General features: G+C 42.8%; 2 protein-coding genes across 10 annotated transcripts in view; both read left to right on the top strand.

Moving 5' to 3' along the window:
• Positions 1-5749, top strand: part of LOC115144838 (sodium- and chloride-dependent GABA transporter 2-like) — a 43000-nt gene extending 37251 nt beyond the window's left edge. The window contains exons 10-15 of the mRNA XM_029685934.2: positions 754-866; positions 1544-1681; positions 2216-2318; positions 2618-2718; positions 2985-3155; positions 3322-5749. Coding sequence (XP_029541794.1) covers positions 754-866; positions 1544-1681; positions 2216-2318; positions 2618-2718; positions 2985-3155; positions 3322-3486 — 791 coding nt within the window. The 3' untranslated portion in view covers positions 3487-5749. The remainder of the gene's footprint in view (positions 1-753; positions 867-1543; positions 1682-2215; positions 2319-2617; positions 2719-2984; positions 3156-3321) is intronic.
• Positions 5750-8282: 2533 nt separating this feature from the next.
• Positions 8283-27462, top strand: part of LOC115144835 (protein MON2 homolog) — a 57907-nt gene continuing 38727 nt past the window's right edge. For 4 of the 9 annotated variants that reach the window (XM_065003038.1, XM_065003035.1, XM_065003036.1 and 1 more), the window contains exons 1-3: positions 8287-8757; positions 22404-22467; positions 22696-22823. In XM_065003038.1, coding sequence (XP_064859110.1) covers positions 8650-8757; positions 22404-22467; positions 22696-22823 — 300 coding nt within the window. In that variant the 5' untranslated portion in view covers positions 8287-8649. Of the gene's footprint in view, positions 8758-22403; positions 22468-22695; positions 22824-27462 lie in introns of all 9 variants that reach the window. The other 5 variants (XM_029685932.2, XM_029685931.2, XM_029685928.2 and 2 more) reach the window with 3 other exon arrangements.

Here is a 27462-nt window from a genome sequence, read left to right as displayed (position 1 = left end):
GTAATAGCTACTGTAAATTTGACAGTGCAGTTAGATTAACAAGAATTTAAGCTTTCTGTCAATATCAGATATGTCTATGTCCTGGGAGATTTTCTTGTTACTTACAACCTCATGCTAATCGCATTAGCCTACGTTAGCTCAACATCCCACAACATAAGCACAACCCTGGTGCTTAATTTTTTACATTTTACTAGGCAAGTCAGATAAGAACAAATTATTATTTTCAACGACAGCCTAGGAATAGTGGGTTAACTGCCTTGTTCAGGGGCAGAACAACAGATTTTTACCTTGTCAGCTCGGGGATTCGATCTTGCAACCTTCCAGTTGCTAGTTCAACACTAACCACTACGCTACCTGCCTCCCCGCTCTTGCTCTCTCTATAATGGTGTGTAATGGTGTGTAATGGTGCTTAGTGGTGCTTAATGGTGCTTAATAGTGCGTAATGGTACTTAATGGTGCGTAATGGTGCTTAATGGTGAGTAATGGTGAGTAATGGTGCCTAATGGTCCTTAAGATGGCGGCGCAGAGTAGGGTGCACGTCTAGCCAGTTCCTGCTCGCCTTGAACTTGATGATTAGACATGTTAATATTTAGAAGTCAACTTTCAAGGTTCAGAGATTACCTAATAGTTTAGAATACAGTCGGGTAGAGGTTGTTGTTGCAATATGGATTCAAAGTCCTGCTCGTGGAATGACAAGTCTGTAATGACCTGTTAGGACTCCTCTATGACCTGTTATAACCCTCTGTGCCCCAGGTCCTGGTCTAGCCTTCATAGCGTACCCCCGTGCTGTGTCTATGATGCCCTTCTCTCCTCTCTGGGCCTGTTTCTTCTTCATCATGATCGTCTTTCTGGGGCTGGACAGCCAGGTGAGACTAGAACAGCTCTGTCTCCTCTCTGTCTCCTCTCTGTCTCCTCTCGGTCTGTCTGTCTGTCTGTCTGTCTGTCTGTCTGTCTGTCTGTCTGTCTGTCTGTCTGTCTGTCTGTCTGTCTGTCTGTCTGTCTGTCTGTCTGTCTGTCTGTCTGTCTGTCTGTCTGTCTGTCTGTCTTTCTCCTCTCTCACTGCCTGCCTGCCTGCCTGCCTGCCTGCGCCTGCCTGCCTGCCTGCCTGCCTGCCTGCCTGCCTGCCTGCCTCTCTCTCTCTCTCTCTCTCTCTCTCTCTCTCTCTCTCTCTCTCTCTCTGCCTTGGTCTGTCTTTCTCCTCACTCGCTGTCTGGAGAAGTGGTTGTGAGTCTGTCTGTCTGTCTGTCTCGCTCTCTGTCTCTCTCTCTCTCCCTGCCTCGGTCTGTCTGTCTCTCCACTCTCTGTCTCCTCTCACTCATAATCTGTGTTACTCAGTTAGTAGAGCATGGCGCTTGTTATGCCAGGGTTGTGAGTTTGCTTCCCACAGGGGACCAGTATGAAACTACTGTAAGTTGCTCTGGATAAGAGCACACACACACACACACACACACAATGCGTTCAAACTCTGCCCCTAACAATGTCCACAATGGTGTTTTTCTTTATCAGTAACAAAGCATCACCTCTGTTCTCTCCCCTCCTGCAGTTTGTGTGTGTGGAGAGTCTGGTGACGGCCATGGTGGATATGTACCCTAAAACTTTCCGTCGTAAGAACCGCAGAGAGCTCTTCATTCTGGCGGTTGCCATCTTCTCCTTCCTCATGGGTCTCATCATGCTGACCGAGGTATGCCACTGTCCACAGTGCCCCCTAGCACCCCAATTGGTCAAGGGTAGCTGATAAAATGGCTGACCCTGGCTCTGACCCCAACTCTCCGCTCTGACCCCAATTACCTATGATCATGTCTCAGAACTGCACAGTGGCAGGAACTTTCACCTGTCTTCATGTGCAAAAATGAAATCCCAAAGGCTTTCATTAAGGGCTTTGAGTGTCTGGTCACATGTATTGAAAGTTACTACACTTGCTAAAAAAAGAGCCATTCGACCATAAGATACTGACATCAGGAATACAATTAGCTCCTTTTGGGGAACATTCAGTCTGTGTATGAAGTATAGCCTCTCTAATGTATGCTCTATAACGTATATTGTTACATACATCGTAGACCATATACAAAGGCTAAACTTCATAATCAGAATGAATGTTCCCCAAAAAGAGCTTTATGTTTTCTTGCATCTGCATGTTGCTCTACGTGTGGACTTGATAAAACAGAGAGAGAGTCCCTAGCTGCCCTGCCGTAACGTAACACATGTTTCTCTCCAGGGAGGCATGTACGTCTTCCAACTCTTTGACTACTATGCTGCCAGTGGGATGTGCCTGCTCTTTGTGGCTGTCTTTGAGACAGTTTGCATTGCTTGGATTTATGGTGAGTGTTTAGCCAAGTTACGCGGGTATGTGTTGAGGGGGGCATTAGCATGACAAATGGGGTATTTTAATTGACGACATAAGCACTGTTCATCCATCCTCTGGGCTCCAGCAGTAGTCTTCTCTCCGTAGAAGTGAAAGGGCATCTGGGAGTGGAACAACTAACTGAATGTGATATTATTGGACCATTTTGAACACTTTTTTGATGAGAATTAGTACTATTTTGAGCAACCAGTTAGATGCCTTACACATTCCCACAGTACTCATTTGTATCTGTCCCTTGCCTCACTGTTCCTGTAGGTGCTGACCGTTTCTATGACAACATTGAGGACATGATTGGCTACCGCCCTGGGCCTATTATCAAATACTGCTGGATGTTCTTCACTCCTGCTACCTGCTTAGTGAGTCTTTTAGTTTTGAACTAAAACCCTGTTCTGTCTTTTGGCTGAGGATTGACCTCTGGTGGTTACTATTGAAAAAACATCTACCATTGCACAGCAAGGCTCATCAAATTTACTAAGATTTTTTAGAAAGTGGTAAGATCTCAAATGAAAGCAAGTCACTATTGTTATTTTTAAATAAATGCAAAAAAACATTGAATAAACCTAGGAAGTAGCAAACAGTGACTGTCAAGAAGACAGAGCTGATGGACTATTTACCTCCGCAGGGTACTTTTGCCTTCTCCCTGATCAAGTACACCCCTCTGAAGTACAACAATGAGTATGTGTACCCCTGGTGGGGCTATGGCCTGGGCTGGCTCCTGGCCCTGTCCTCCATGCTCTGTGTCCCCCTCTGGGTGGTCATCAAAATGTGTTCTGTGGAAGGTACCCTGAAGGAGGTAAGTCCCACACACCACCCACTGTTTTCACTCTGTACCCCCACCAACTTTTTTCTCTGTTTGCTATTCTCAATTTTTTGGGCTTAAGCTACTGTAACTTAGAAATATATACAAACCAATACAACAAACCAATCTTGTCTTGTCTATTTCCTCTGTTGTTCTGTAGCGCTTTATAATCCTGACCACACCGTCCACTGACTTACCCAAAACCAAGAAGGAACAAGAGAAGCTGCTGGCCATCTTTGCTGCTGATGGGGACAGCCTCCGTCAGAGACACCCTCCCACCAAGGAAGGCTACTTCCCCGTCAACGAGAAGGAGTCCAACTGCTAGAGCTGGGAACGTGTACCCAGGCCTTGTGAGGTCCCATGTCCCTCCCCTCGACATGGCATCTGCCTTGGGCCCGTCCCAAACCTCTCCTCAACGATACCTCATAACTGCACAACTGCGGCTAAATGAGCACAGATGCAGAGAAACTGGTGCTGCTGTGCCCTGGCTCTTTCTCTCCTACATGGTCTCTCAGAGACAATATAGACTACTGTTTCAGGTGCTGTTGTTAAATTGTGTATGTACTGATGTTCACACACTCAATGCTACTGGCTCTTCCATCTACACTTCCATCCATGGGACAGTTGCTCGTCACTTCTGCCTCACACTGTTGCCTGAACAACCAGGAACTCTAGCTGGGTTGTGCTGATTTAGTTCGCCAATGACGAAGTGTAGCAGACATTGAAATGGTGTGATTCAGTGATTTGTTATATGTCCATTGTGGTTGAGACTTGAGAATGTTTGTCTGATGATCACATCTGCTTTCTAAAGATGTTTTTTGTTTTCCTTTTTTCCATGGACATCTCTGATGTTCAGCTCGGCACATGTTGTACGAATACTACTTCAAGTTGTTTTTCAGTTAGTTCTAGCTTCTGTCGGAATGAAATGTTTCCTTCCAAGCACAGTCGTAGAGTTTCAGTTGAATACAGTCCAGTTACATTGTGATGTTTATTTCAGGACTTAGTTGAAAGGACTGCCTCATACAGCACATCGTAACAATGCTTTACAACATAATCCCTCCGTCTGTCCTCCCTCTACCACGTTCTCATGGAGGGTTGCTCCTGATTTCTATTCAGCTGTGAGAGACACTGTGATGAGGTATTATTTTAGCGCATTATGTTGAACCTGCTACAGTCATATCAGTTGATATAGTAAATACATCAATCTAATCCATATGTTAGTTAATTTACCCCGGGATGCTAAACCTTCGCTGACAACATTTTTAGACGACAAATAAAGGAAAAAATAAAGGAATGCGATAACCGCATGCCAACTAAAAGGACCATGTCATTGTGGTTACAATAAGCAATGCAGAGTTGAACAAGAATTCAATGTATACTTTTTTTGCCTCCGAATACTATGATTTTAGATTAATATATTGGCAAGTGCCAATATGTTACACACAACCTATACAGTTTAATTTCCAGATTTATGTCAGAAGAATTGCATCAAAAATACATCTGAAGCGCAAGTGTCTGTCTCTATTATAGTAACCTAACATAGCAGGAGTAAAATAAACCTGTAGAAAACAGACTGAATAGGCTTTGCTAGCCTAAGGTTGTTGTTTGAGTTTAGGATTAAGTCAGACATACTGTAAATGTAAAAAAAAAAAAAAAAAAAAAGCTTACTTGGACATATAATCATTGCGTATTAGCATTTGAATCATACCCACTGGGCACAGACGTCAGTTCAACGTCTAGTTTTGATTTACATTTTGTTGAGTTGTCAACTAACGTGAATTCAACATGAAATCAACAACAATTTTCAACATTTCAAAGGATTTAGGTTCAAAGTTGGGTGACAAAAAGACAAAATGCCCCTACGTTGATAATTTTTTGCAAATCCAATAAATTCTCCTCATTGATTTAACATCACATACATTTTGGGGATTGAAATGATGTGGAAACAATGTTGATTCAACTATTTGTTTTGCCCAGTGGGTAGTCCTATGTTAGGTTTTTTAAGTACTTTGAATTGTAAAACCAGGATATTTGCATTGCTCTCATCCTTGGCTTGATTTAAAAAAAACTGTATACAATCGTATATATATATATATATATTTCTAAACTGTATACCAAGTCCAAAATGTGATAAAGCACATGACAAACATAGTTTAAAAACTAGTGAAAGTATGGATTGTGTTAAATATATTTTTGTTGTACAGAATTTTGGCATTTGAAATCATTGTACAGTACACTACAGTATACCATCATAGCGAGCAGCTTAGAGGTGAGAAGCTGGAGAGAAAGAGTTTTCCGGTAATACTGAACTTGAGTTTCATTCCTTTTACCTTGGAAATATGAAATGTCTCGGAAAGTCTGTTATTTGCTTATATTGTGGCCTATTCATTAATTAATTATATCATCATCTACTTTGCCATATCATACAATAACAACTTTGAAAAGTATAAGCTCTTACACTTCCAGTATGTGTTCGTCAGTATTGCCAATGACATGTCCAGTGAAGTGCAAAGCTCAATACCGTTCACATGTATCATTACAACTGACATTGTAAAATAAAAACATTTATATTAAAAGTTTTAAAACATTATGCGTCATACTTTCATTCTTTTCCACCAATATTTTTGAAGACTGTTCCATGAGAGAAAGAGAGAGAGAGAGAGAGAGAGAGAGAGAGAGAGAGAGAGAGAGAGACTGTATGTATCCTGATGGCCAGCAGATGGAAGCAGAGTATTATCATCAAAGACATGAGTTATTTCAAGCCATGTGTGTGCTGTAGGCCTTTAATTTTTCCTCTAAAGAAATCTTAAAACATGTTTACTATTGAGCACTGCCAAAATAAAGGAAACACCAACATAAAGTGTCTTAATGGGGCGTTGGGCCACCACGAACTGCCAGAACAGCTTCAATGTGCCTTGGCATAGATTCTACAAGTTTCTACAAGCTCTATTGGAGGGATGCAACGTCATTCTTCCATGAGAAATACTCCATAATTTGGTGTTTGGTTGATGATTGTCAAAGCACTGTCTCAGGTGCCGCTCCAGAATCTTCTATAAGTGTTCAATGGGGTTGAGATCTGGTGAGAGAGAGAGAGAGAGAGAGAGAGAGAGAGAGAGAGAGAGAGAGAGAGAGAGAGAGAGATAACGCCTTTACATTGAATTGAGAGAGAGACCAACCCCCTTTCAACCCTATGCTCCTTTGAGACCCCTCTTTCAACATCACTGAGTTCTCTTCTTCTAACCATGGTACCCACAATAATGAGCAACTGGGCATTTTTATACATGACACTAAGCAAATCAAATCAAATCACATTTTATTTGTCACATACACATGGTTAGCAGATGTTAATGCGAGTGTAGCGAAATGCTTGTGCTTCTAGTTCCGTCCATGCAGTAATATCTAACAAGTAATATAACCTAACAATTTCACAACAACTACCTTATACACACAAGTGTAAAGGAATTAATAAGAATATGTACATAAAAATATTTGAATGAGCGATGGCCGAACAGCATTGGCAAGATGCAGTAGATGGTATAAGATACAGTATATACATATGAGATGAGTAATGTAGGTTATGTAAACATTATATAAAGTGGCATTGTTTAAATGGCTAGTGATACATTTATTACATAAATTTTTCCCTTATTAAAGTGGCTAGAGATGAGTCAGTATGTTGGCAGCAGCCACTCAATGTTAGTGATGGCTGTTTAACAGTCTGATGGCCTTGAGATAGAAGCTGTTTTCCAGTCTCTCGGTCCCCGCTTTGATGCACCTTTACTGACCTCGCCTTCTGGATGATAGCGGGGTGAACAGGTAGTATCATCCAGAAGGCAAGGTCAGTTTGTTGTCCTTGATGATAGTTATGGCCTTCCTGTGACATCGGGTGGTGTAGGTGTCCTGGAGGGCAGGTAATTTGCCCCTGGTGATGCGTTGTGCAGACCTCACTACCCTCTGGAGAGCCTTACGGTTGTGGGCGGAGCAGTTGCCGTACCAGGCAGTGATACAACACAACAGGATGCTCTTGATTGTGCATCTGTAAAAGTTTGTGAGTGTTTATGGTGACAAGCCAAATTTCTTCAGCCTCCTAAGGTTGAAGAGGCGCTGCTGTGCCTTCTTCACCACGCTGTCTGTGTGGGTGGACCATTTCAGTTTGTCTGTGATGTATACGCAGAGGAACTTAAAACTCTCCATCTTCTCCACTACTGTCCCGTCGATGTGGATAGGGGGCTGCTCCTTCTGCTGTTTCCCGAAGTCCACGATCATCTCCTTTGTTTTGTTGACATTGAGTGTGAGGTTATTTTCCTGACACCACACTCCGAGGGCCCTCACCTCCTCCCTGTAGGCCGTCTCATCGTTGTTGATAATCAAGCCTACCACTGTAGTGTTGTCTGCAAACTTGATGATTGAGTTGGAGGTGTGCATGGCCACGCAGTCATGGGTGAACAGGGAGTACAGGAGGGGGCTGAGAACGCACCCATGTGGGGCACCAGTGTTGAGGATCAGCGGGGTGGAGATGTTGTTACCTATCCTCACCACGAGGGGCGGCCCGTCAGGAAGTCCAGGACCCAGGTCTCGAGCTTAATGACGAGTTTGGAGGGTACTATGGTGTTAAATGCTGAGCTGTAGTCAATGAACAGCATTCTTACATAGGTTTTCCTCTTGTCCAGATGGGTGAAGGCAGTGTGCAGTGTGATTGCAATTGCGTCGTCTGTGGCATGATGAGGTGTTAATTATGTAATTAACTCAGGAACCACACCTGTGTGGAAGCACCTGCTTTCAATATACTTTGTATTTTTCATTGATCCCTCATTTATTTTGGCAGTTACCTGTACATTGCCTTACAAAATACTACATTCATTTGTTTGTATTACTCCACTAGAGGACGCTGGAATTATTCTGCTGGAATCCGGTCATGTTTACCTTAGTGCAAGTGACGTGTCAATGGGATGGTCTCAAAAGTCATGCTCACATCCTTGCTACTCCTCTGCTACTCAAAAGCCATTGGATGAGAAAGCCAGAGGTCCCGCCCCTCTGACCTTCTTCTCCAATGGGTTTTGAGAAGTAGAAGATGAGCGAGGAGAGAGGCGCAAGGAGAATACAATTGAGATTTTCCCAATGTCTACCAAAGCATTGTGGGATTGAAACGGTGCTTGCAATGGTGACTGCTGGAGCCGTAAGAACTACGGGTGAAACTGAGAAATATTAACCATATAAATGTCACTAGAATTGTGCTAGTGATAATAATCTATGACACCACCGTCTAGGCGTTTTTGTTGTGGACAAGTTTATGCCCGTGTCATCTCTTCCATTCTGTATGGGCAAAGTAGAAAACTGGAATATTGACTTGTGTCAGTGGACGCTTGCTGAGGTCCATACCGTTTTTCGTTTTCAAAGGAGCTGAATAAGTAGGCCGGGAACCAGTATCTTACGATTGCATTCATTATTATTTCAAGATTTGATATTTGGGTCGAATACATAATCCAAAATGTCGACTAGTAGCCCCGAAGCGGTGAAGAAATTACTCGAGAACATGCAGACGGATCTGCGGTCCCTGTCAATGGAATGCAAGAAGAAATTCCCCCCAGTCAAAGAGGTAGTTATGGCTGTCTGACGTTATAGCTAGCAATTCCTCTCTTGCTTTCGCTCAGTTTCATTCACTCTACTGTATGTTATGTGATGTTTTGCCACCTCACCACTACATTTCAATGCAACTACTGATGTTGTGATGCGAGCGCTCGCGACATGTATCAGAAATAGGAAGTCTATATCGATCCTTGTGACGTTTCAATCTGACGTCACTTAATTGAAGTAGACATTTAAAACTGGCTGGGTTAGGTAAGGGTTATTGTTAAGGTTTACCATCAGAAATAATAGGGTGATACCCAGTTGTGAAGGCTGCATGGATGCTAGCCAGCAGATCCGTCCCACTTGCATACATCTGCACTAGGGTCAGACAGCATTCCTGTGTATATGAAGACATCCACCGAGGCGGCACAAGCTATGGCTTGGAAAATGTACCTCAATCCAGGGATGGGAAATGCGTTGTACTCCGAATCGTCCCATTATTCCAACTGTTACATCAAGAAGATTAAAAGACTACTAGTTTTCTGGAAAACTGGCTTTTTCATCCTCATACTAGGTAACAGCAGCCATTTTGGAATGGCAGTGTCAGCCAATCAGCTTCTTTGTTGTTCAACCATACATGCATTCCATAACAGCTGCTGTTCCTACTGCTAGCTAGCATGAGGATGAAAACAGCAGTTTACTTAAACTAGCACTTGTTCAATCTTCTCGGTTTAACACTTCATTTGGGATATTGGACAAATTTGAGTACAACGCATTTCTCATCCCTGGATTGAGGTACGTTTTCTGAGCCATATCTCGCACCGGCTTCGCAGTGTCTTCATATACACAGGAATGCTGTAAGACCCTAGTGCAGCTGTAAGCAAGCGGGTTGGATCTGCTGGCTACATGGATTGGTTGCCAAAGATTTTTATAACTAAGACAAAGATTTTGGGATGCTTTTCCAAGGTCTAGGTGTAAACAGTAGCCAGTTGTCAAATACTCACTTTACATTCTATGATGGGATATCCATTGTTTTGTGTGCATGTCAGAATCAGCTTTTTCACAATTTTGAGCTTCAATTATTTTCAAAATGAAGATTGTTAGTGTTGCCACTGCATTGGTCAGAAATGCTACATCCCAAGTGTTGTGATTAATGGCAGAATGTTTATTTTCCGGGTTAATCTGCTGACAATTTGTGAACTCTGTGCGGTTCGCTTAATTTTTCGTGCAGTGTGAACATCCAAAGGAACTCAGACCCCTCAAAGGAGCCCCCGAAGCTAACCGAACTGAGATCATCTCAAGAGGGGGGTCTAAGTTCGGTTTGCTTGGTTTGAATTGCCTGGTCTGGTTCACTTTCTTTTAGGGGAATGTGAACACAAAGCTCCCCCAGGTTGGCATATCATTATTCCCACACCACACACACTAGACTACTGCAACACAATTGCCCCTGCCATAACCCAGCACATTGGTGCCATGAAAGAGAGATGTTGGCACGTTTTTTTTATCCACGAACCTGGACATCAACATCTCTCTTTCATGGCACATTCTACCAATGTGCTGATATACACACACACACACACAAGTATGTCGACACCCTTCAAATTAGTGGATTTGGCTGTTTCAGCCACACCCATTGCTGACAGATGTATAAAATTGAGCACACAGCCATGCAATCTCCATAGACAAACATTGGCAGTAGAATTGCCTTACTGAAGAAATCAGTGACTTTCAATGTCGCACCCTCATAGGATGCCACCTTTCCAACAAGTCAGTTTGTCTAATTTCTGCCCTGCTAGAGCTGCCCCAGTCAACTGTAAGTGCTGTTATTGTGAAGTGGAAACATCTAGGAGCAACAACAGCTCAGCCACGAAGTGGTAAGCCACACAACCTCACAGAACTTGACCGCAGAGTGCTGTGGCGCGTAAAAATTGTCCGCCCTCGGTTGCAACACTCACTGCCAAGTTCCCAACTGCCTCTGGTTTCAATGGCTGAGCATCGACACACAAGCCTAAGAACACCATGCACAATGCCAAGAGTCGGCTGGAGTTGTGTAAACCGCCATTGGACTCTGGAGCAGTGGAAACAAGTTCTCTGGAGTGAGGAATCATGCTTCACCATCTGGCAGTCCGACAGACAAATCTGGGTTTGGAGGATGCCAGGAGAACGTTACCTGCCTGACTGCATTGTGCTAACTGTAAAGTTTGGTGGAGGAGGAATAATGGTCTGGGGCTGTTTTTCATGGTTCCAATGAAGGGAAATCTTAACGCTGCAGCATACAGTGACATTCTAGACAATTCTGTGCTTCTAACTTTGTGGCAACAGTTAGGGTAAGGCCCTTTCCTCTTTCAGCATGACACTGCCCCTGTGCACAAAGCGAGGTCCATACAGAAATGTTTTTTTGTGATCAGTGTGGAAGAACTTGACTGGCCTGCACAGAGCCCTGACCTCAACCCCACTGAACACCTTTGGGATGAATTGGAACGCCGACTGCGAGCCAGGCCTAATCGGTCAACATCAATGCCCGATCTCACTAATGCTCGTGGCTGAATGGAAGCAAGTCCCCGCAGCATTGTTCCAACATATAGTGGAACACCCAGAAGTGGAGGAGCAAAGGGGGAACCAACTCCATATTAATGTCCATGATTTTAGAATGGGATGTTCGACGAGCATACCTTTTGTAGTATGTGTTTTTAGCCTACTGACACAATGTTCAGATTATTTGTTTGCAATATGTGATCTTTAAGCTAAGAGAGGTTCATAAGCTGTTTATTGTTTGTGGGGTTTGAATAGTGTGAGGACACACCATATGTGGTTGGAATTGCAACTAAGGGTACAAAATCAATGCTAGTTCTTAGGCAGTAGCTTACATTGGGTGTACAATTTTCAGTTACAGCATTATTTAATCTGCAGTATCCCTCTGCTATTTATTTTGTTAATATTATCTTCTGATTATAATTATTAGGTCATATTTGAACTACATGCAATGTATTAGCTTCCAAAATGTGAGTAGGTATATTTAGCTGTCCGATACGTTCTGATCAAAAGTCTTGCCCTGCACTTTGTAAAAACCAAGAGTATTTGAGGTAATGTGGGGAAAATATCCTGGTTCCTTTTTCTAAAGAGCAATGTGAATGCAAAGAGGACTCGGACCTGAAAATAGGTGAAGTGAACTGGCAAATGAGTCGAGTCCTTATTCAAAAGTAAGGTTAGTGTGAATAGAAAAAGGACCGAGATTGGTTCTTTTAAGAGGACTATATGTGAAAACAACTATGATGCCTGGTCTACTTCATCTAGCTAAATATTTTCCATATGGGATGAAATATTCGCCTTTCAAACTGAGAATACTGCTATCTAGCATTCCTCTCTGTACTAGCTAGAGAGTAGCTGCTCCAATTTCCAGATCTCACAAACTGTCCAAGGTTAAGCTGATGCAGTTTTTCAGTAGAAATTGGAATTATGCTCTTTTTTTTGATTGCATCTAGCTTACATGCTGAGTACTGACTGTCTCCATTTTACCACAGGTGCTTGGATTACACTTTGCATTCATTGCATCAATTGGCTTAGCATGAGAACAATACTGTGGAGGAGGTTATATTCGTGCTTTGTGTTTTACAGTACAAATTCCTGAAGCATTGCTACAAGCATTTACCTAGTCCTCTGGTAAGCCAAATGTAGACACTTGTTTACACGATGTCACTTTGCCTAAACACACCAGACCTGTTTTGTTACTTACCTATTTGCTTGATTATGTGACTCGTTTCAGGAAACTAGGTGTATGTCGCCCTTCACTGTCTCACAGGAGAGCCATTTGAGTGTAATGTTTTTTTTTTTTTATCAAAATGCGTTTTTTGGCAGAAATGCCTTCTGGAACATGTGGACTTTCATGTGCCTTATTAACAACAAACGTGTATGCCATCTGTAAATACAAATAAAATTGGTATATTACAAGCCTAGTTGGTTTAGCCATGAAAAAAGTCAGCAACCTTCCCACTAGCCATGATTGGCTGAAATAATGAGTGGGCTGGACATACTGAGAGATGAGTTCGGATTGGTCTGCCATGTAGCACGCTTCTGTCTATAACATGAGCTCGTCAGTCTGTGTAGGTAATCCTTTCTAACGCAGATTTTTTGAAAGATATCACGTAGTAGATCGGCATAAGTGTTAATATCCACTTTCTGGAAGACCGGACTTTGAAATCAGTGGAATTAGAGTATGACAGCTAAGGCGTTTGATTGCAAATATACAGATGGAGTAGAAAAGAGAACACACAGAAAGCTGTTGTAATCCGGAGACAGGTGTTTTTACATCTTCAAAATAAGAGCTACCATGGCATCTATGACAGAGGGAGTAGCGTGCGTCCATCCATGTATATGGGTAAGATAGTCTAGCTAGCTACATTTTCAGATATTATACGTTTCTAATTTTGTCAGAAAGTCCTTTTTAATTTCAAGTTAAAGTGTACTGTTAGCTAGCTAGCTAACATTATCTGGCTGGCTTGCTAGCTACGTTACATGTATGATCTGTGTAGTAATATTATTTGTATCCCAGAGCCATTTGTAGGCTAGCTAACATTGAACCTGGTTGGTTGGTTACCTGCAGATTCATGCAGGGTAGTAATGTTATCAGTTGGGATTATGGTTTATTCTTTTGCTAGCTAGCTACATGTCTAAACTAACCAGCTCTGCTAGGGTGAGTAAAATGGCCAGTGAGCTGTTCTCTCATTTGTCTCTGGAAGTAGCTAGCCAACGTTAGCCAGTTAGCTTAGGTGCTTGTTGTTAGGTCAGAACGCTCTGATTAACCCTACTCCTCGGCCGGAGCGTCCAGTGTGCGCTCTGAACGCACTGAATTTACAAATGGAAAATCTGACAATGCTCTTAGTTTACAAATGCCCAGAGCACACTCTGGCGCTCCAGATTACAATTACAAACACACCCATAGTATAACCAGCTTTTAGTCTTGAAATCTTTGGTTGTTTAGTACATGGCCTCACATGTGAATCCTTAAAGAGATGGGTGGGGCTAAAGCTTAAGAGGGTGTGAATGATGCTGAATGCGTGTAGACAAAAGAGCTCTCCAGTAAGTGTACCAAATATACAACTTGATTGGAGTCCACCTGTGGTAAATCCAATTTATTGGACATAATTTGGAAAGACACAACTCTCTATATAAGGTCCCACAGTTGACAGTACATGCCAGAGCAAAAACCAAGCCATGAGGTTGAAGGAATTGTCCGTAGAGCTCCAAGACAGGACTGAGCAATCAGGGGAGAAGGGCCTTGGTCAGGGAGGTGACCAAGAACCCAATGTTCATTCTGACAGACCTCAAAAGTTCCTCTGTGGAGATGGGAGAAACTCCCAGAAGGACAACCATTTCTGCAGCACTCAATCGATCAGGCCTTTATGGTAGAGTGGCCTGACCAAGCCATTCCTCAGTAAAAGGCACATGGCAGCCCACTTGGAGTTTGCCAAAAGGCACTTAAAGGACTCTCAGACCATGAGAAACAAGATTCTCTGGTCTGATGAAACCAAGATGGCCTGAATGCCAAGTGTCTTGTCTGGAGTAAACCTTGCACCATCCCTACGGCGAAGCATGTGGGTGGCAGTATCATGCTGTGGGGATGTTTTTCAGCAGCAGGGACTGGGAGATTAGTCGGGATCAAGGGAAAGATGAACGGAGCAAAGTACAGAGATCCTTGATGAAAACCTGCTCTAGAGCGCTCAGACTCTGACTGGGGTGAAGGTTCACCTTCCAACAGGACAACGACCCTAACCACACAGCCAAGACAATGCAGGAGTGACTTTAGGACAAGTCTCAATGTCCTTGAGTGGCCCAGCCAGAGCCTGGACTTGAACCCGATCAAACATCTCTGAGAGACCTGAAAAAAGCTGTGCAGCAACGCTCCCCAGCCAACCTGACAGAGCTTGAGAGGATCCGCACAGAAGAATGGGAGAAACTCCCCAAATACAGGTGTGACAAGCTTGTAGCGTCATACCCAAGAAGACTCAAGGCTGTAATCGCTGCTGAAGGTGCTTCAACAAAGTACTGAGTAAAGGGTCTGAACACTTATGTAAATGGAATATTTGTTTTTAAATTGTAATACGTTTGTAAACATTTCTAAAAACCTGTTTTTGCTTGGTCATTATGGTGTATTGTTTGTCGATTTGATGAGGGGGAAAAACTATTTCATCCATTTTAGGATAAGGCTGTAACGTAACAAAATGTTATGTCAAGGGGTATGAATACTTTCCAAATGCACTGTATGTTTTAGTGCAATGCACAAAATGCCTGTATCGCAAGAATCAAGTATATATCTATTTATATTTTTTTAATGAGTTGGTCTTTTTGGTCTCATCTCCTTTGCTCCCGTTGTGCTGTGTGCACTCTGCACCTTCCTACCCCCTCAACACCAGGGCTGTAACGTAACAAAATGTGGAAAAAGTCAAGGGGTCTGAATACTTTCCGAATGCACTGTACATTCAAGTTAATCAAATTAATTTGATTTATTGCCCAGCCATAGATGCAGGGTGGTATACTGCAGTAGGCCTAGCTGTCAGAGAAATTATGCTGTCTCAGTCAGTCTCCACATTTGAGATGACTGCTCCTTTATGCTGAGCCTGTGCCCTTTCGGCTTCCAGTCCAGAGTCAGCAGGCAGGCAAGTATAACTCTGGCTGGCTTTGTTTGTTTCTCCTCAGATGTAGTCACACAGAAAGACTCAGCTCTGGGGACGATACCTCCACAGCAGGGATGGGCAACTGCCACAGCCTTTTGTAGACCCGCGGACCAAATTAAAAACATTTAATTAAAAAATGTAAGATGGGGGTGGGGCTCAGTGGGGGTCGCAACATACTGATGAGAGTTAGAATACACAAGCTGCCATTTTGAAATTTGGTTGTGCATCAGCAGTCACTCAATTAGCCAATGTCAGCAACAAATATTATAAGTTAGTCTAGCAGCCAGCTATCTAAGCATGGTCGAATTACTGACCGAAGTGGGGCCCATTGATCATCAGTTATCACATTAAAAACGGCAAACACATTTTCCTCCACCCTATGGCAAAATATGTAGACTTTAAGGCAGGGCAATATGACATCTATCATATCACAGAGAAATCTTATGTGCCTATTTAAGATTTCTCTGTTTTTCGTACGATGTACCCAATGACTAATGAAAACTTGCTATGTCCTCATTGTGATTTTACAGACGTGTTTTATACGTCTTATTTATACACTTTTGTAATATTTATGAAATGCATATTGATATATTTGGCAGCACTTATTTGTTTTCCCATTGCCCTCAACCCCATTCGATGTGTGGAACGGATGTGGGTGGGGCCAGGCCTACATAAGGGAACGGATGTGGGTGGGGCCAGGCCTACATAAGGGAACGGATGTGGGTGGGGCCAGGCCTACATAAGGGTGCAAATGTCAAAAAATTCACAAAAACTCTGACGAAGGCCGTGAGGCCGATACATAAGCTTATTAAATATCAGTGATACTATCAGGAGCATCTTCATCTAAGTCACAACAATAGACAAACACAGTCTGCTTAAACTAATAACACACAAATGATTGTATTTTTCTTGTCTATATTGAATACATCATTTGGTGTCGGTTGTAAAAAGTATGTGAACCCCGAGGCTAATGACTTCTCCAAAAGATAACTGGAGTTGGGAGTCAGTAACCTGGAGTCCAATCAATGAGATGAGATTGGAGATGTTGGTTAGAGCTGCCCTGCCCTATTTAAAAAAAAAAATGTTTTTTTAAAACATTCAAAATTTGAGTTTGCTATTCACAAGAAGCATTGCCTGATGTGAACCATGCCTCATACAAAAGAGATATCAGAAGACCTAAGATTAAGAATGGTTGACTTGCATAAAACTGGAAAGGGTTACAAAAGTATCTCTAAAAGCGCTTTATGTTCATCAGTCCACAGTAAGACAAATTGTCTATAAATTGAGAAAGTTCAGCACTGTTACTACTCTCCCTAGGAGTGGCTGTCCTGCAAAGATGACTGCAAAAGCACAACACAGAATGCTCAATGAGGTTTAGAAGAATCCTAGAGGGTCAGCTAAAAACAGAAATCTCTGGAATATGCTAACATCTCTGTTGACGAGTCTACAATAAGTAAAATGCTAAATGAGAATGGTATTCATGGGAGGACACCACGGAAGAAGCCACTGCTGTCCAAAAAAACATTGCTGCATGTCTGAAGTTTACAAAAGTGCACCTGGGTGTTCCACAGCACTACTGGCAAAATATTCTGTGGACAGATGAAACTACAGTTGAGTTGTTTGGAAGGAACACACAATCCTATGTGAGGGGAAAAAAAGGCACAGCACAACAAATCAAAACCTCATCCCAACTGTAAAGTATGGTGGAGGGAGCATCATGGTTTGGGGCTGCTTTGCTGCCTCAGGGCCTGGACAGCTTGCTATCTTCGACGTAAAAATGAATTCACAAGTTTATCAAGACATTTTGCAGAAGCATGTTAGGCTATCTGTCCGCCAATTGAATCTCAACAGAATTTGGGTGACGCAACATGACAACGACCCAAAACACAGAAGTAAATCAACAACAGAATGTCTTCAACAGAAGAAAATACGCCTTCTGGAGTGGCCCAGTCAGAGTCCTGCCATCGACCTGATTGAGATGCTGTGGCTTGAGCTCGAGAGCAGTTCGAACACCAGACATCCCAAGAATATTGCTGAACTGAAACCGTTTTGTAAAGAAGAATGGTCCAAAATTCCTCCTGACCGTTGTGCAGGTCTGATCCGCAACTACAGAAAATGTTTGGTTGAGGTTACTGCTGCCAAAGGAGGGTCAACCAGTTATTAAATCCAAGGGTTCACATACTTTTCCCACCCTGCACTGTGAATGTTTACACAGTGTGTTCAATAAAAACATATTGTTTGTGTGTTTAGTTTAAGCAGACTGTGTTTGTCTATTGTTGTGACCTAGATGAAGGTCAGATCAAATTGTATGACCAATTTATGCAGAATTCCAGGTAATTCCAATAGGTTCACCTACTTTTTCTTGCCACTGTAGGGCTGCCACATCTAGATCTTATTTTTAACCAAATGCTGCAATTGCGATTTGACTTGACTTGGAAGTCAGTTAATTTTAAATAAATAAATAAAACCCTAATATATGGATTTTGCATGACTGTGAATACAGATATGCATATGTTGGTCACAGATGCCTTAAAGGGGTGTGAATCAGAAAACCAGTCAGTATCTGGTGTGACCATTTGCCTTATGCAGCGCACGGCCCCATGTGCATTATCATGCTGAAATATGAGGTAGATGAAGGGTACGACAATGGGCCTCATGGATGGAGGCAGGTATGCAGAGCCACTGAGGCACTTCACTTGACTTTTTTTTCTTCTTGTGGCCCCCGTAGAATCTGGCTATACTAAGCCTGTCCTTTGCTGGGCTTTCTAAGTGGTCTTTTTACATTTTGATCAACATCTCTGAATTATCTTACTATGGGAAATGAGAATGTCAGTTGTGCCCTTGAGTCTTTTTAAAAATCATTTCACTCAGATAGCCAGGTACGAGACACCTCCTTGACCAGTCTTGCACACCCCTCTCCCATTCATTTACTTATTTTACTGCAGTGCAGCTGTTTTCTCTCAGGTTTGTCTGGGTTAAGAAGGGCTGAGAAGAATCCTGTAGATTTTTCTACATCACAGCTTCACACTCTAGACCTTTCCTTCTATTGAGTGACAGCCAGCTAAATCAGTGGGAGCTTCTCTGTTGTGCTATGATTGCAGGTCTCTCTGTTGAGGAGTTACAGTGCTGTATTTGTCGACTGTCTGAAACGTGGCTCCTCCTTCATACCCCGTCTGTAAGGCTGACTTTGCCACACAGGTGTCATACAGTCTGAAGAAATAACAAGCTGAAAAGCAGAAACTTAAGTAGAACTGACAGAAGGTGAGACTAAGGTTTGGATGAATTGAATAAGCCCCTTCAATGTAGGCTATGCAGCAGCCCGAATCAATGCGAAAAGCTGCAGTGTGAGTTGCTTCCTCGACATCTTCTGAGACAGCCTATAAGCGGCTGGGCAAATGATGCTGGGCTTTAGGAGAAGTAGTGAGTTTGCATTCAGGCTGGTGCCCAACTTCATGAATAATTCTCCCCTAGGATAAAACAAAAAGTGAAGCTAGGCCTATGAGTGTGACCTGGTCCTTCCACTATTTGTCTTCATGCTGCTGTAGTGTGGATGAACCTTCGCATTCAGTGGCTTCATATGCCCTCCACAGTGCGGTTCGCAGAAATAGTTCTAAACTGCCAGCTTGTAATTTTGACTCCTACTGATTCAGACTGAAGCTTCTCAGTTCTATTGTAAAGGGGAAGAAAGTCATGCAGTGTCAGGCATTTTTGGGCTCAGTTAGCATTTTACTGGATAAGAGTGTGGGTGGGGAGGGTGGACTTGGTACAGAAAGACTACTGACTGAGCTAGCATGAATAGACTGGAGGGGTTTCATACAGTGGCTGGTCTGTCTGATGACCTAAATGACTCATAGCAGATCCATTCCACTCTCATCACAAACAAGAAGAACGAGGAAATGAAGCCAGTTATTTCAAATGTGAAAGTGTGAGGATGCACAACAAGAATCCAATAAGCATCAATAGGCTAGGCTAAATGTTGCCCTCTCCTATTGGTAAATCCTCTCCATTGACCATTTAAAGGTTTTCCAAAGGCCATAAGCCTACTAATTGCACATGTGGGGACAGTGTTTCAGTGGTTTTCCATGTGCATGTCATCAGGTCTAAACACTCAGCCTTGACAGTGCAGTGTTATCCATGTTCAGGTTGGTAAGAACAGAAGGACACATGGTTTCACTCAAGGTTGAACATAGGAAATTCCAGCAATCTGCTTCTGATTCAAGGCTCTCGGACATGCTTTATTGTCTTATGTGACCAATTGATGCCAGTGATTGTGTTTGTAGGAAGTGGAGTGCAATGATCTTGTTGGCATTCCTTTACTTAAGGTTTCTGTAGGCAGGTCAGCATTTACCTGGATTCTAAAATCCACTTGATTCTACAGCAATATGAACAAAATAATTGTATTTAATAACAAGGCAAGTTCAGTATTGCCGTCATGATCATCAGCAGAATTAGGCTTATCCTTGTTGATAGTATTATAGCCTGGGCTTTATGGATATCTTCAACATTGTAATGAATCTGTTTCCTTAAAGACCATGGACCATCCCTTATGGTGTCATCTTTAATCATCATCACCACGATCATCTTCCTTCCATAATAGGCTCCCATTCACATTGCATACTGGGTCCATTCACTGTGCCGCCTCTGAGCCCTGCTAGTGCTAGGCCCACCTAACCACAATGGCTGCGGTATGAGGAGGGTTGGAGAAGGACCTTTTTTTAAGGCTATTTATAACACATTTAGTGCAGCGTTGCCTTTTGCGCAACAGCACTGTGGCGAAATTCATTTGGAATGAATGCCAGTTGTGTGTCAATCGTATACAGCCAAACAAGGAACATCAAGGGTGCTAGAATGGAATATATCGGTCTAGTAGCCTTGTATATGTTCACTTCTAGAGAGTGTGCTTATGGTCAACCTGTTATGTGTGACACGAACCCAAGTGCCGAGAAACACTACCTTCATTAGCCAAGGGGCATTTCCATGGTAAGAGTCATGTTGTCACTTTAAAATGTATGTCAAACAAAAACCAATGATTGCAAAGTTAAGCAATCCATACAACTCTATGCACAAGGACTACTTTTTTAACAGTTTACTTGAACAGTGCAGATGCAACATTTTGTTACAGAATGACAGTTTGTGCTGTCATTCTGTTACCAAACTTTGCATCCACGCTGTTCTAAATGTGTTTTTGTAACATTTTCTGTGGAAATTGTTAAAAGTAGTTTGATTTGTTTAACTTTGCAGTCATTGGTTTCTGTTTGATGTACATTTTTAAAGTGAAAATTGTGAGTCTCAGCATCACTCTGTTATTGTGGATTTGTCCCAAGATAACAAGAGTAACTTCATGATGAGAAAGCCTCCGCACCAAAGTTGCGGCCTATCAACGACACCTAGAATAAGAACCTAAACGGCCCTTTCCCCCAACAGACTTTGTCTGTGGAAGCCTAACCTTGTTTGTGCTAGAGATGTTCTCAACAACAACAACAATGTATGTCACCCTGCCTGCCTCCCATTTTGAATAAGAGCAACAGCCAAAAAGAAAGGAGGACCAAGGCACTCATCATATCATTAAAATGCCTTTATTTGTATGGCATGTTCAATGGAAACAAATATGAATAACTGTGTTTTGGCTGCATGACCTTTGTCAGGGAATACATGAGCCAAAGTTAATTAGTTGTCTTCACTGTTCTTCGTAGCGTCTAGGGCTATATTGATATCTTCGTCTCTACACCAGCAGGATCGGAATGATTATTAGAACAAGTTCTGTGTGATTTTAATGCCCTGTTATCCCTCCACACTGAGGACAAAGGAGAGGAGGGAGACTTGCATTTCTCTAGATTATCTTTAAGTCGCTGTGTGGGGTTACGATAGGGCCTGTAGTTCTACACAGTTTGGCCCAGTCCACACTGCAGTTTTAAGGCCCTGTTGCCGGGTAACCAAGAGGTTCAAGAGGTCGCATACTGTCCAATTGACTCCCACCTCTGTGTGGCCTTGTGGCAGGTCAAATGAAATATGAAGTGATATGACTGTATACCAGGTCAAACACAGCAGCATAGCACAGCAGGTCTGGCTAGAACAACAATAACAGGAAGTGTTTCTCACCCAGGCTGTCTTCCTACGTGATTTTACATCATATGAAGAGGGTTTGACTGGTGGTTGTTATTCATATCAAATGAATTACCTGCTGGAGTGTTGCACACTTCTTAAGCTAGACCCTTTGTGGTCAGATCTTAACTGAAAAAGACCCTGCTAAGTTATATGTGTTTCAGTATCGAGGAGAGGCAGTGACTAGAACAGGTTAACTGAAAGAAACCCTGCTAAGTTGTCTTGTGCTCACACCAATCCAATATTTCTTCACTTTAGCTTGGAACAATAATTGTGGGACAGGAATTGCCAGGAAACAATTTGACACTGAAAGTATGTTTATGTAAGCTATAGGGAACGAAGTGGAGGGTGCTCAACCAACTGGAGTCGAAGTACAACCCAAAAAGGTTAATCATCATTGAAAAGACGCGACGCTCGCTCACCATTTTAAATATTCATTGTTTTATTCAAGCAAGGTTAAAAGTTGTTCTGATAAAGGCCATTGAGGGCTGAAATGTTCATCTTTTAACCTTGCTTAAATAAAAACAATGAACGAGCGTCGCACCTTCTCTATGTAGGTTATAGTCCCAGTCTGTATCACAGTGCACAGTCAGAGCTGCAGCTGCTGTAGAGCGATAGAGACCTCTGTAGACTGCTGAAAGCACAGCATGATCTCACTGTCAGGCAACAGAGCTCCACACAAGAGAAATCACGATGGCTCCCAGTGTCTCCTCTCCGGCAACTCAAGGTTAACTGATTAGTGTGTCTGGCCATGAGGATCATTAATAAGGACTAGGAGACGTCTACCTCAGTTATAACAGTGCATATAGAGGTGGTAACGTATCGTCAGCTGTCTTATCATAAGGAATGTATAGGTACAGTAAATGTAAACTTAATGTGTCTCTGTTCTGTGCTTTTCTAGGCTGCTGAGTCTGGGATAGTCAAGATCAAGACCATCGCCGCGAGGAATTCAGACATCTTGGCAAGTGAGTGATTGAGGGAGGGAGGGGACACTCCTATGCCTTGTGTGTGTTTGTTTGTGAGCGATGTTTTGGCTGAGCCAATATCCAATCACATACAGAACAGTGATTATACCTCATTAAAACAAGCAAAGGAAAGGAGGATGCATTCTAACAGAGTAGTCCTATTGTAGATGTTTGTTTTAGAACAACCGTCTGTGTTAACTGCATGCCCATGTATCGTCTCCTCCTTAGCTCTGAAGGAGAACAGCTCGGAGGTAGTACAGCCGTTCCTGATGGGCTGTGGCACCAAGGAGCCCAAGATCACCCAGCTGTGTCTGGCTGCTATCCAGAGACTCATGTCCCACGAGGTGGTTTCTGAGGTGAGGAACACAGGACCACTAACAAAAGACTGATATGCTTTCATTCTAAGAAAATTGGTCTGGATGTAAGGCATACATTTGAAGTCAGGGCAGGGGGAGAACGTTATGATGATCCTGTCTGGGCTTCTACTACTTTACATTCAGTAGTGCCAGTATCTCTCACTTTAGGCCTCACATTGCAGTGCAAAGCCTCATCTCTGTAAAACTGCTTGCTGCACCTCAATATGGAGCCCAGGCTATTGTGACTGGCCCTTTAACCACTACACCTCAACATGGAACCCAGGCTATTGTGACTGGCCCTTTAACCGCTACATCTCAACATGGAGCCCAGGCTATTTTGACTGGCCCTTTAACCGCTACATCTCAACATGGAACCCAGGCTATTGTGACTGGCCCTTTAACCACTACATCTCAACATGGAACCCAGGCTATTGTGACTGGCCCTTTTAACCGCTACATCTCAACATGGAACCCAGGCTATTGTGACTGGCCCTTTAACCGCTACATCTCAACATGGAACCCAGGCTATTGTGACTGGCCCTTTAACCGCTACACCTCAACATGGAACCCAGGCTATTGTGACTGGCCCTTTAACCGCTACATCTCAACATGGAGTCCAGGCTATTGTGACTGGCCCTTTAACCGCTACATCTCAACATGGACCCCAGGTTATTGTGACTGGCCCTTTAACCGCTACACCTCAACATGGAACCCAGGCTATTGTGACTGGCCCTTTAACCGCTACACCTCAACATGGAGCCCAGGCTATTGTGACTGGCCCTTTAACCGCTACACCTCAACATGGACCCCAGGCTATTGTGACTGGCCCTTTAACCGCTACACCTCAACATGGACCCCAGGCTATTGTGACTGGCCCTTTAACCGCTACACCTCAACATGGAGCCCAGGCTATTGTGACTGGCCCTTTAACCGCTACACCTCAACATGGAGCCCAGGCTATTGTGACTGGCCCTTTAACCGCTACATCTCAACATGGAGCCCAGGCTATTGTGACTGGCCCTTTAACCGCTACACCTCAACATGGAACCCAGGCTATTCTGACTGGCCTTCCCTGACCATGGCTTGATCTGCCTGGTGTTAGCAGGGACACCTTGACTGATCACTGACCACCTAGCCAGCCACTCCTACTGTGTGAATAAGAACACCCTGGCTAATTCACTCCCTGCCTGACTGAATGTGTACACCCTGCCTTCCTGATTGGCTGACTGACTGTACAGCCTGACTGGCTGGCTGGTTGTGTTTACATGATATCAGCAGACTCCCTGCTTGTAGCCTTTCAACGGAGGCTTTCTGCCACGCTCCAGCGCCTCCCCTCTATCTCTGTCTGTCTGTAAGCCCAGGGCTTGACTACTGGGACAGGGATGGGGAAGAGGAACCAAGCTACCACGATATTGATTTAAATGTGTTGTTTTATGTGAGTGAAAAGTGTCGGTTTTGCCGTCTGAAGGACAGGTTCTTTCTTCAAACTAAACTTCCCCCAGTTTCACTTGGTTTTGTACGAGTTCTGCAGAGTTGTTCTGACCTCAGGAAGTGACGCGAGGACAATGGCTCAATCCCAATAGCCCTCCCCCTCGTTTTCTAGTGTCCCTCTGTGGGTGAGTGACACTCAAACGGAGCAACTAGAGGAAGTGAGAGATGAATAACTCTAGGGAATGGGACGTCACTCGCGTACATCAGAAGCCGCCGAAGGATAGCCTACCACACAATTCAATGACGTCGAGCCTTGTTTTCACTGTTCTGGAGGCGGTAATAGCTTTCCTTATATTTCTCATGCAACAAATACGTACAGTACTTACCGAATGATAACAGCCAAATAACAATGTGCCCACAATGTACCAATCCTCTGGTTGTGATTCAATGTGGAGTAGTACTGAAGTCAGGACTTTCATTCCATAATAGCAGTTTGACATGTAACAGTCACATTTCCCTTCAGTCAGTCATTTTCTGCATTTTCTTGGGGATTAATGATTAACCAGTGGAAGAATTGTAAAAAAGTTTAATCTACTGTTCTGAACTAATATTTAGTTAGAGGTGGATATCTAGCTGCACAACATTTTTAACAAACCGATCTCATGGAACTATATTTAACTACTGTACATTTTCGTTATAGTCCTTCAAATACTTGTATGAATTAAAACACAGAAATGGATAATCACCCTACAGTTTTCTTAATCTGAGCCGAAAGGTCCTTTCAGAATCACCCACGTTTGGTAGCCTATGCTGTGAATGCTCTTTCTGTCCATGGGCATGGTTGTTCATGTAGTGGTTACAATGTATCTCTGATCAAACACTCTCATAAAAGGTGGTAAAGACACAGGAGCAAATGAGTTTGGTACAGGGATGGACAGAATTTTGACATGCAAATCTGATTGGATACAGCGGTTTGATTATTGAAATATCAGCCTCAATTTTACATGTTGCTCTTTTATTTTTGAGGGCTAATCTGGGACATTTTACAGCGACAGCTGTAGTCAGGGGCAGGCCACTAAAATTGGCCACTTATTTTATCCTCCACTACACAATAAGCAAGAAAATACCCCATAATGTCAAAGTGGAATTATGTTTTATACAATTTTTTGTTAATTAAATAGGAAATGTCTTGAGTCAATAAGTATTCAACCCAGGCTTGCATTATGGCAAGCCTAAATAAGGTCAGTAGTAAAAATATGCTTAACAAGTCACATAATAAGTTGCCTGTACTCACTCAGTGTGTGATAATAGTGTATAACATGATTTTGGAATGACTCCTCTCTAACCCACATACAATTACCTGTAAGGTCCCTCAGTTGAGCAGTGCATTTCAAACACAGATTCAACCACAAAGACCATGAATGTTTTTCAATTCCTCACGAAGAATGTAATCTATTGGTAGAAAAAATAGAGCAGACTTTGAATATCCCTTTGAGCATGGTTAAGTTATTTACACTTTGAATGGTGTATCAATACACCCAGTCACTACAAAAATACAGGCGTCCTTCCTAACTCAGTTGCTGGAGAGGAAGGAAACCTGCTCAGGGATTTCACCATGAGGCTAATGATGACTTTAAAGCAGTTACAGAGTTTAATGGCTGTGATAGGAGAGAACTGAGGATGGATCAACAACATTGTAGTTACTCCACAATACTAACCTTATTGACAGAGTGAAAATAAGGAAGCCTGTACATAATAAAAATATGCATCCTGTTTGCAATAAGCTACTTAAGTAAAACTGCTCAAATTTGGCAAAGAAATGTACTTTGCCCCAAATATAGTGTTTTATATTCCAGACAAACACAACACAACACATCACTGAGTTCCACTCTTCATATTTTCAAGCATGGGGATGGCTGCGTCATGTTATGGGTATGCTTGTCATCGGCAAAGAAGTGGATGCAAAGAAGTGGAATTAAACTAAGCACAGCCAAAATCCTAGAGGAAATCCAGGTTGTCTGCTTTCCAACACTGGGAGACAAATTCACCTTTCAGCAGGACCGTATCCTAAAACACAAGACCAAATATACACTGGAATTGCTTATTAATATGACATTGGTATTGTGTGTAGATGGGAGAAGTAAAAAATATATATTTTAAGATAACAGCTGTAACAAAACATTTTTATTTTTTAACCTTTGTTCTAAACGGACTTGCCTAGTTAAATAAATTCTTATTTACAATGACGGCCTAGGAACAGTGGGTTAACTGCCTTGTTCAGGGGGAGAACGCAGATTTTTGTCAGCTCAGGGATTGTATCTAGCTCTGTTACTGGCCCAACACTCTAACCACTAGGCTACCTGCCGCCCCAACAAAATGTGCAGTAAGTCCAGGGGTATGAACACTTTCTGGTGGCACTGTAGCTTCAATCTCTAACATTACTACAATAAAGAGCAATGGCAAGTGATTGACATCTTTTTTTATGAACAGCAAGGCAAGCTTTCACAATTGTACCTAACATTTGCAGTAAATGCTTTAGCTTTTTTGTTTGTAAATTACCTTAATGACAAATAAATATGCATAGGCCATTTCTCTACATTAACTAACATATTCCTCTTAACTGTACATTTTTTTAGCATGAAGTTGTAAGAAATGATATTTGCTTCCGTCCTAGTATTTTTGTCAGCCATCTTTCCTGAAGCAACTTTCTAGCCTTGGGTCGCAGAGCTTCATGGGAGTTTTGAGTACCACTCGTTCGCAAGTTAGCAACTCGATTCGCTTCATTTGGTGTTTAGAGGGCTGAATAGAGGGCTGAAAAGGCACTATGCCTCGCTCAAGGTTGTATTGGGATGCACATTCCTCAATAGTTAACACAGCCACAAGTCTAACCAATAAATCGTGCCTATTTCTACAATTTATCTTAAAATCAGATTTTAAACCAAACCTTAACCTTAAATTTAGACAATCTTTATGATCTAGCCAAATTTGGACTTTGTGGCTGTGTATCTAGGAAACTGGACCCCACTCCGACTTGATGCGATTCGAGGGATCGTTGTTAACGAAGGGGGAGGGTTAAGGGGGTGGTGTCGGTATTAAGACAATGTCACTGGAGTGCCACAGTGGCTGGGTTTGGCTGAAAGAATGCCAATGTGACTCCCTGACCCTGATGTGGTGTTGGCTGGTCCGGTCGGCCGCTGCCGTGTGTCTA

This window comes from Oncorhynchus nerka, linkage group LG17 (genome assembly GCF_034236695.1).
Source record: "Oncorhynchus nerka isolate Pitt River linkage group LG17, Oner_Uvic_2.0, whole genome shotgun sequence".
Classification (NCBI taxonomy): domain Eukaryota; kingdom Metazoa; phylum Chordata; class Actinopteri; order Salmoniformes; family Salmonidae; genus Oncorhynchus; species Oncorhynchus nerka.
Note: the sequence above shows the minus strand (reverse complement) of the source record. Positions and strands in the feature narration are given on the sequence as shown.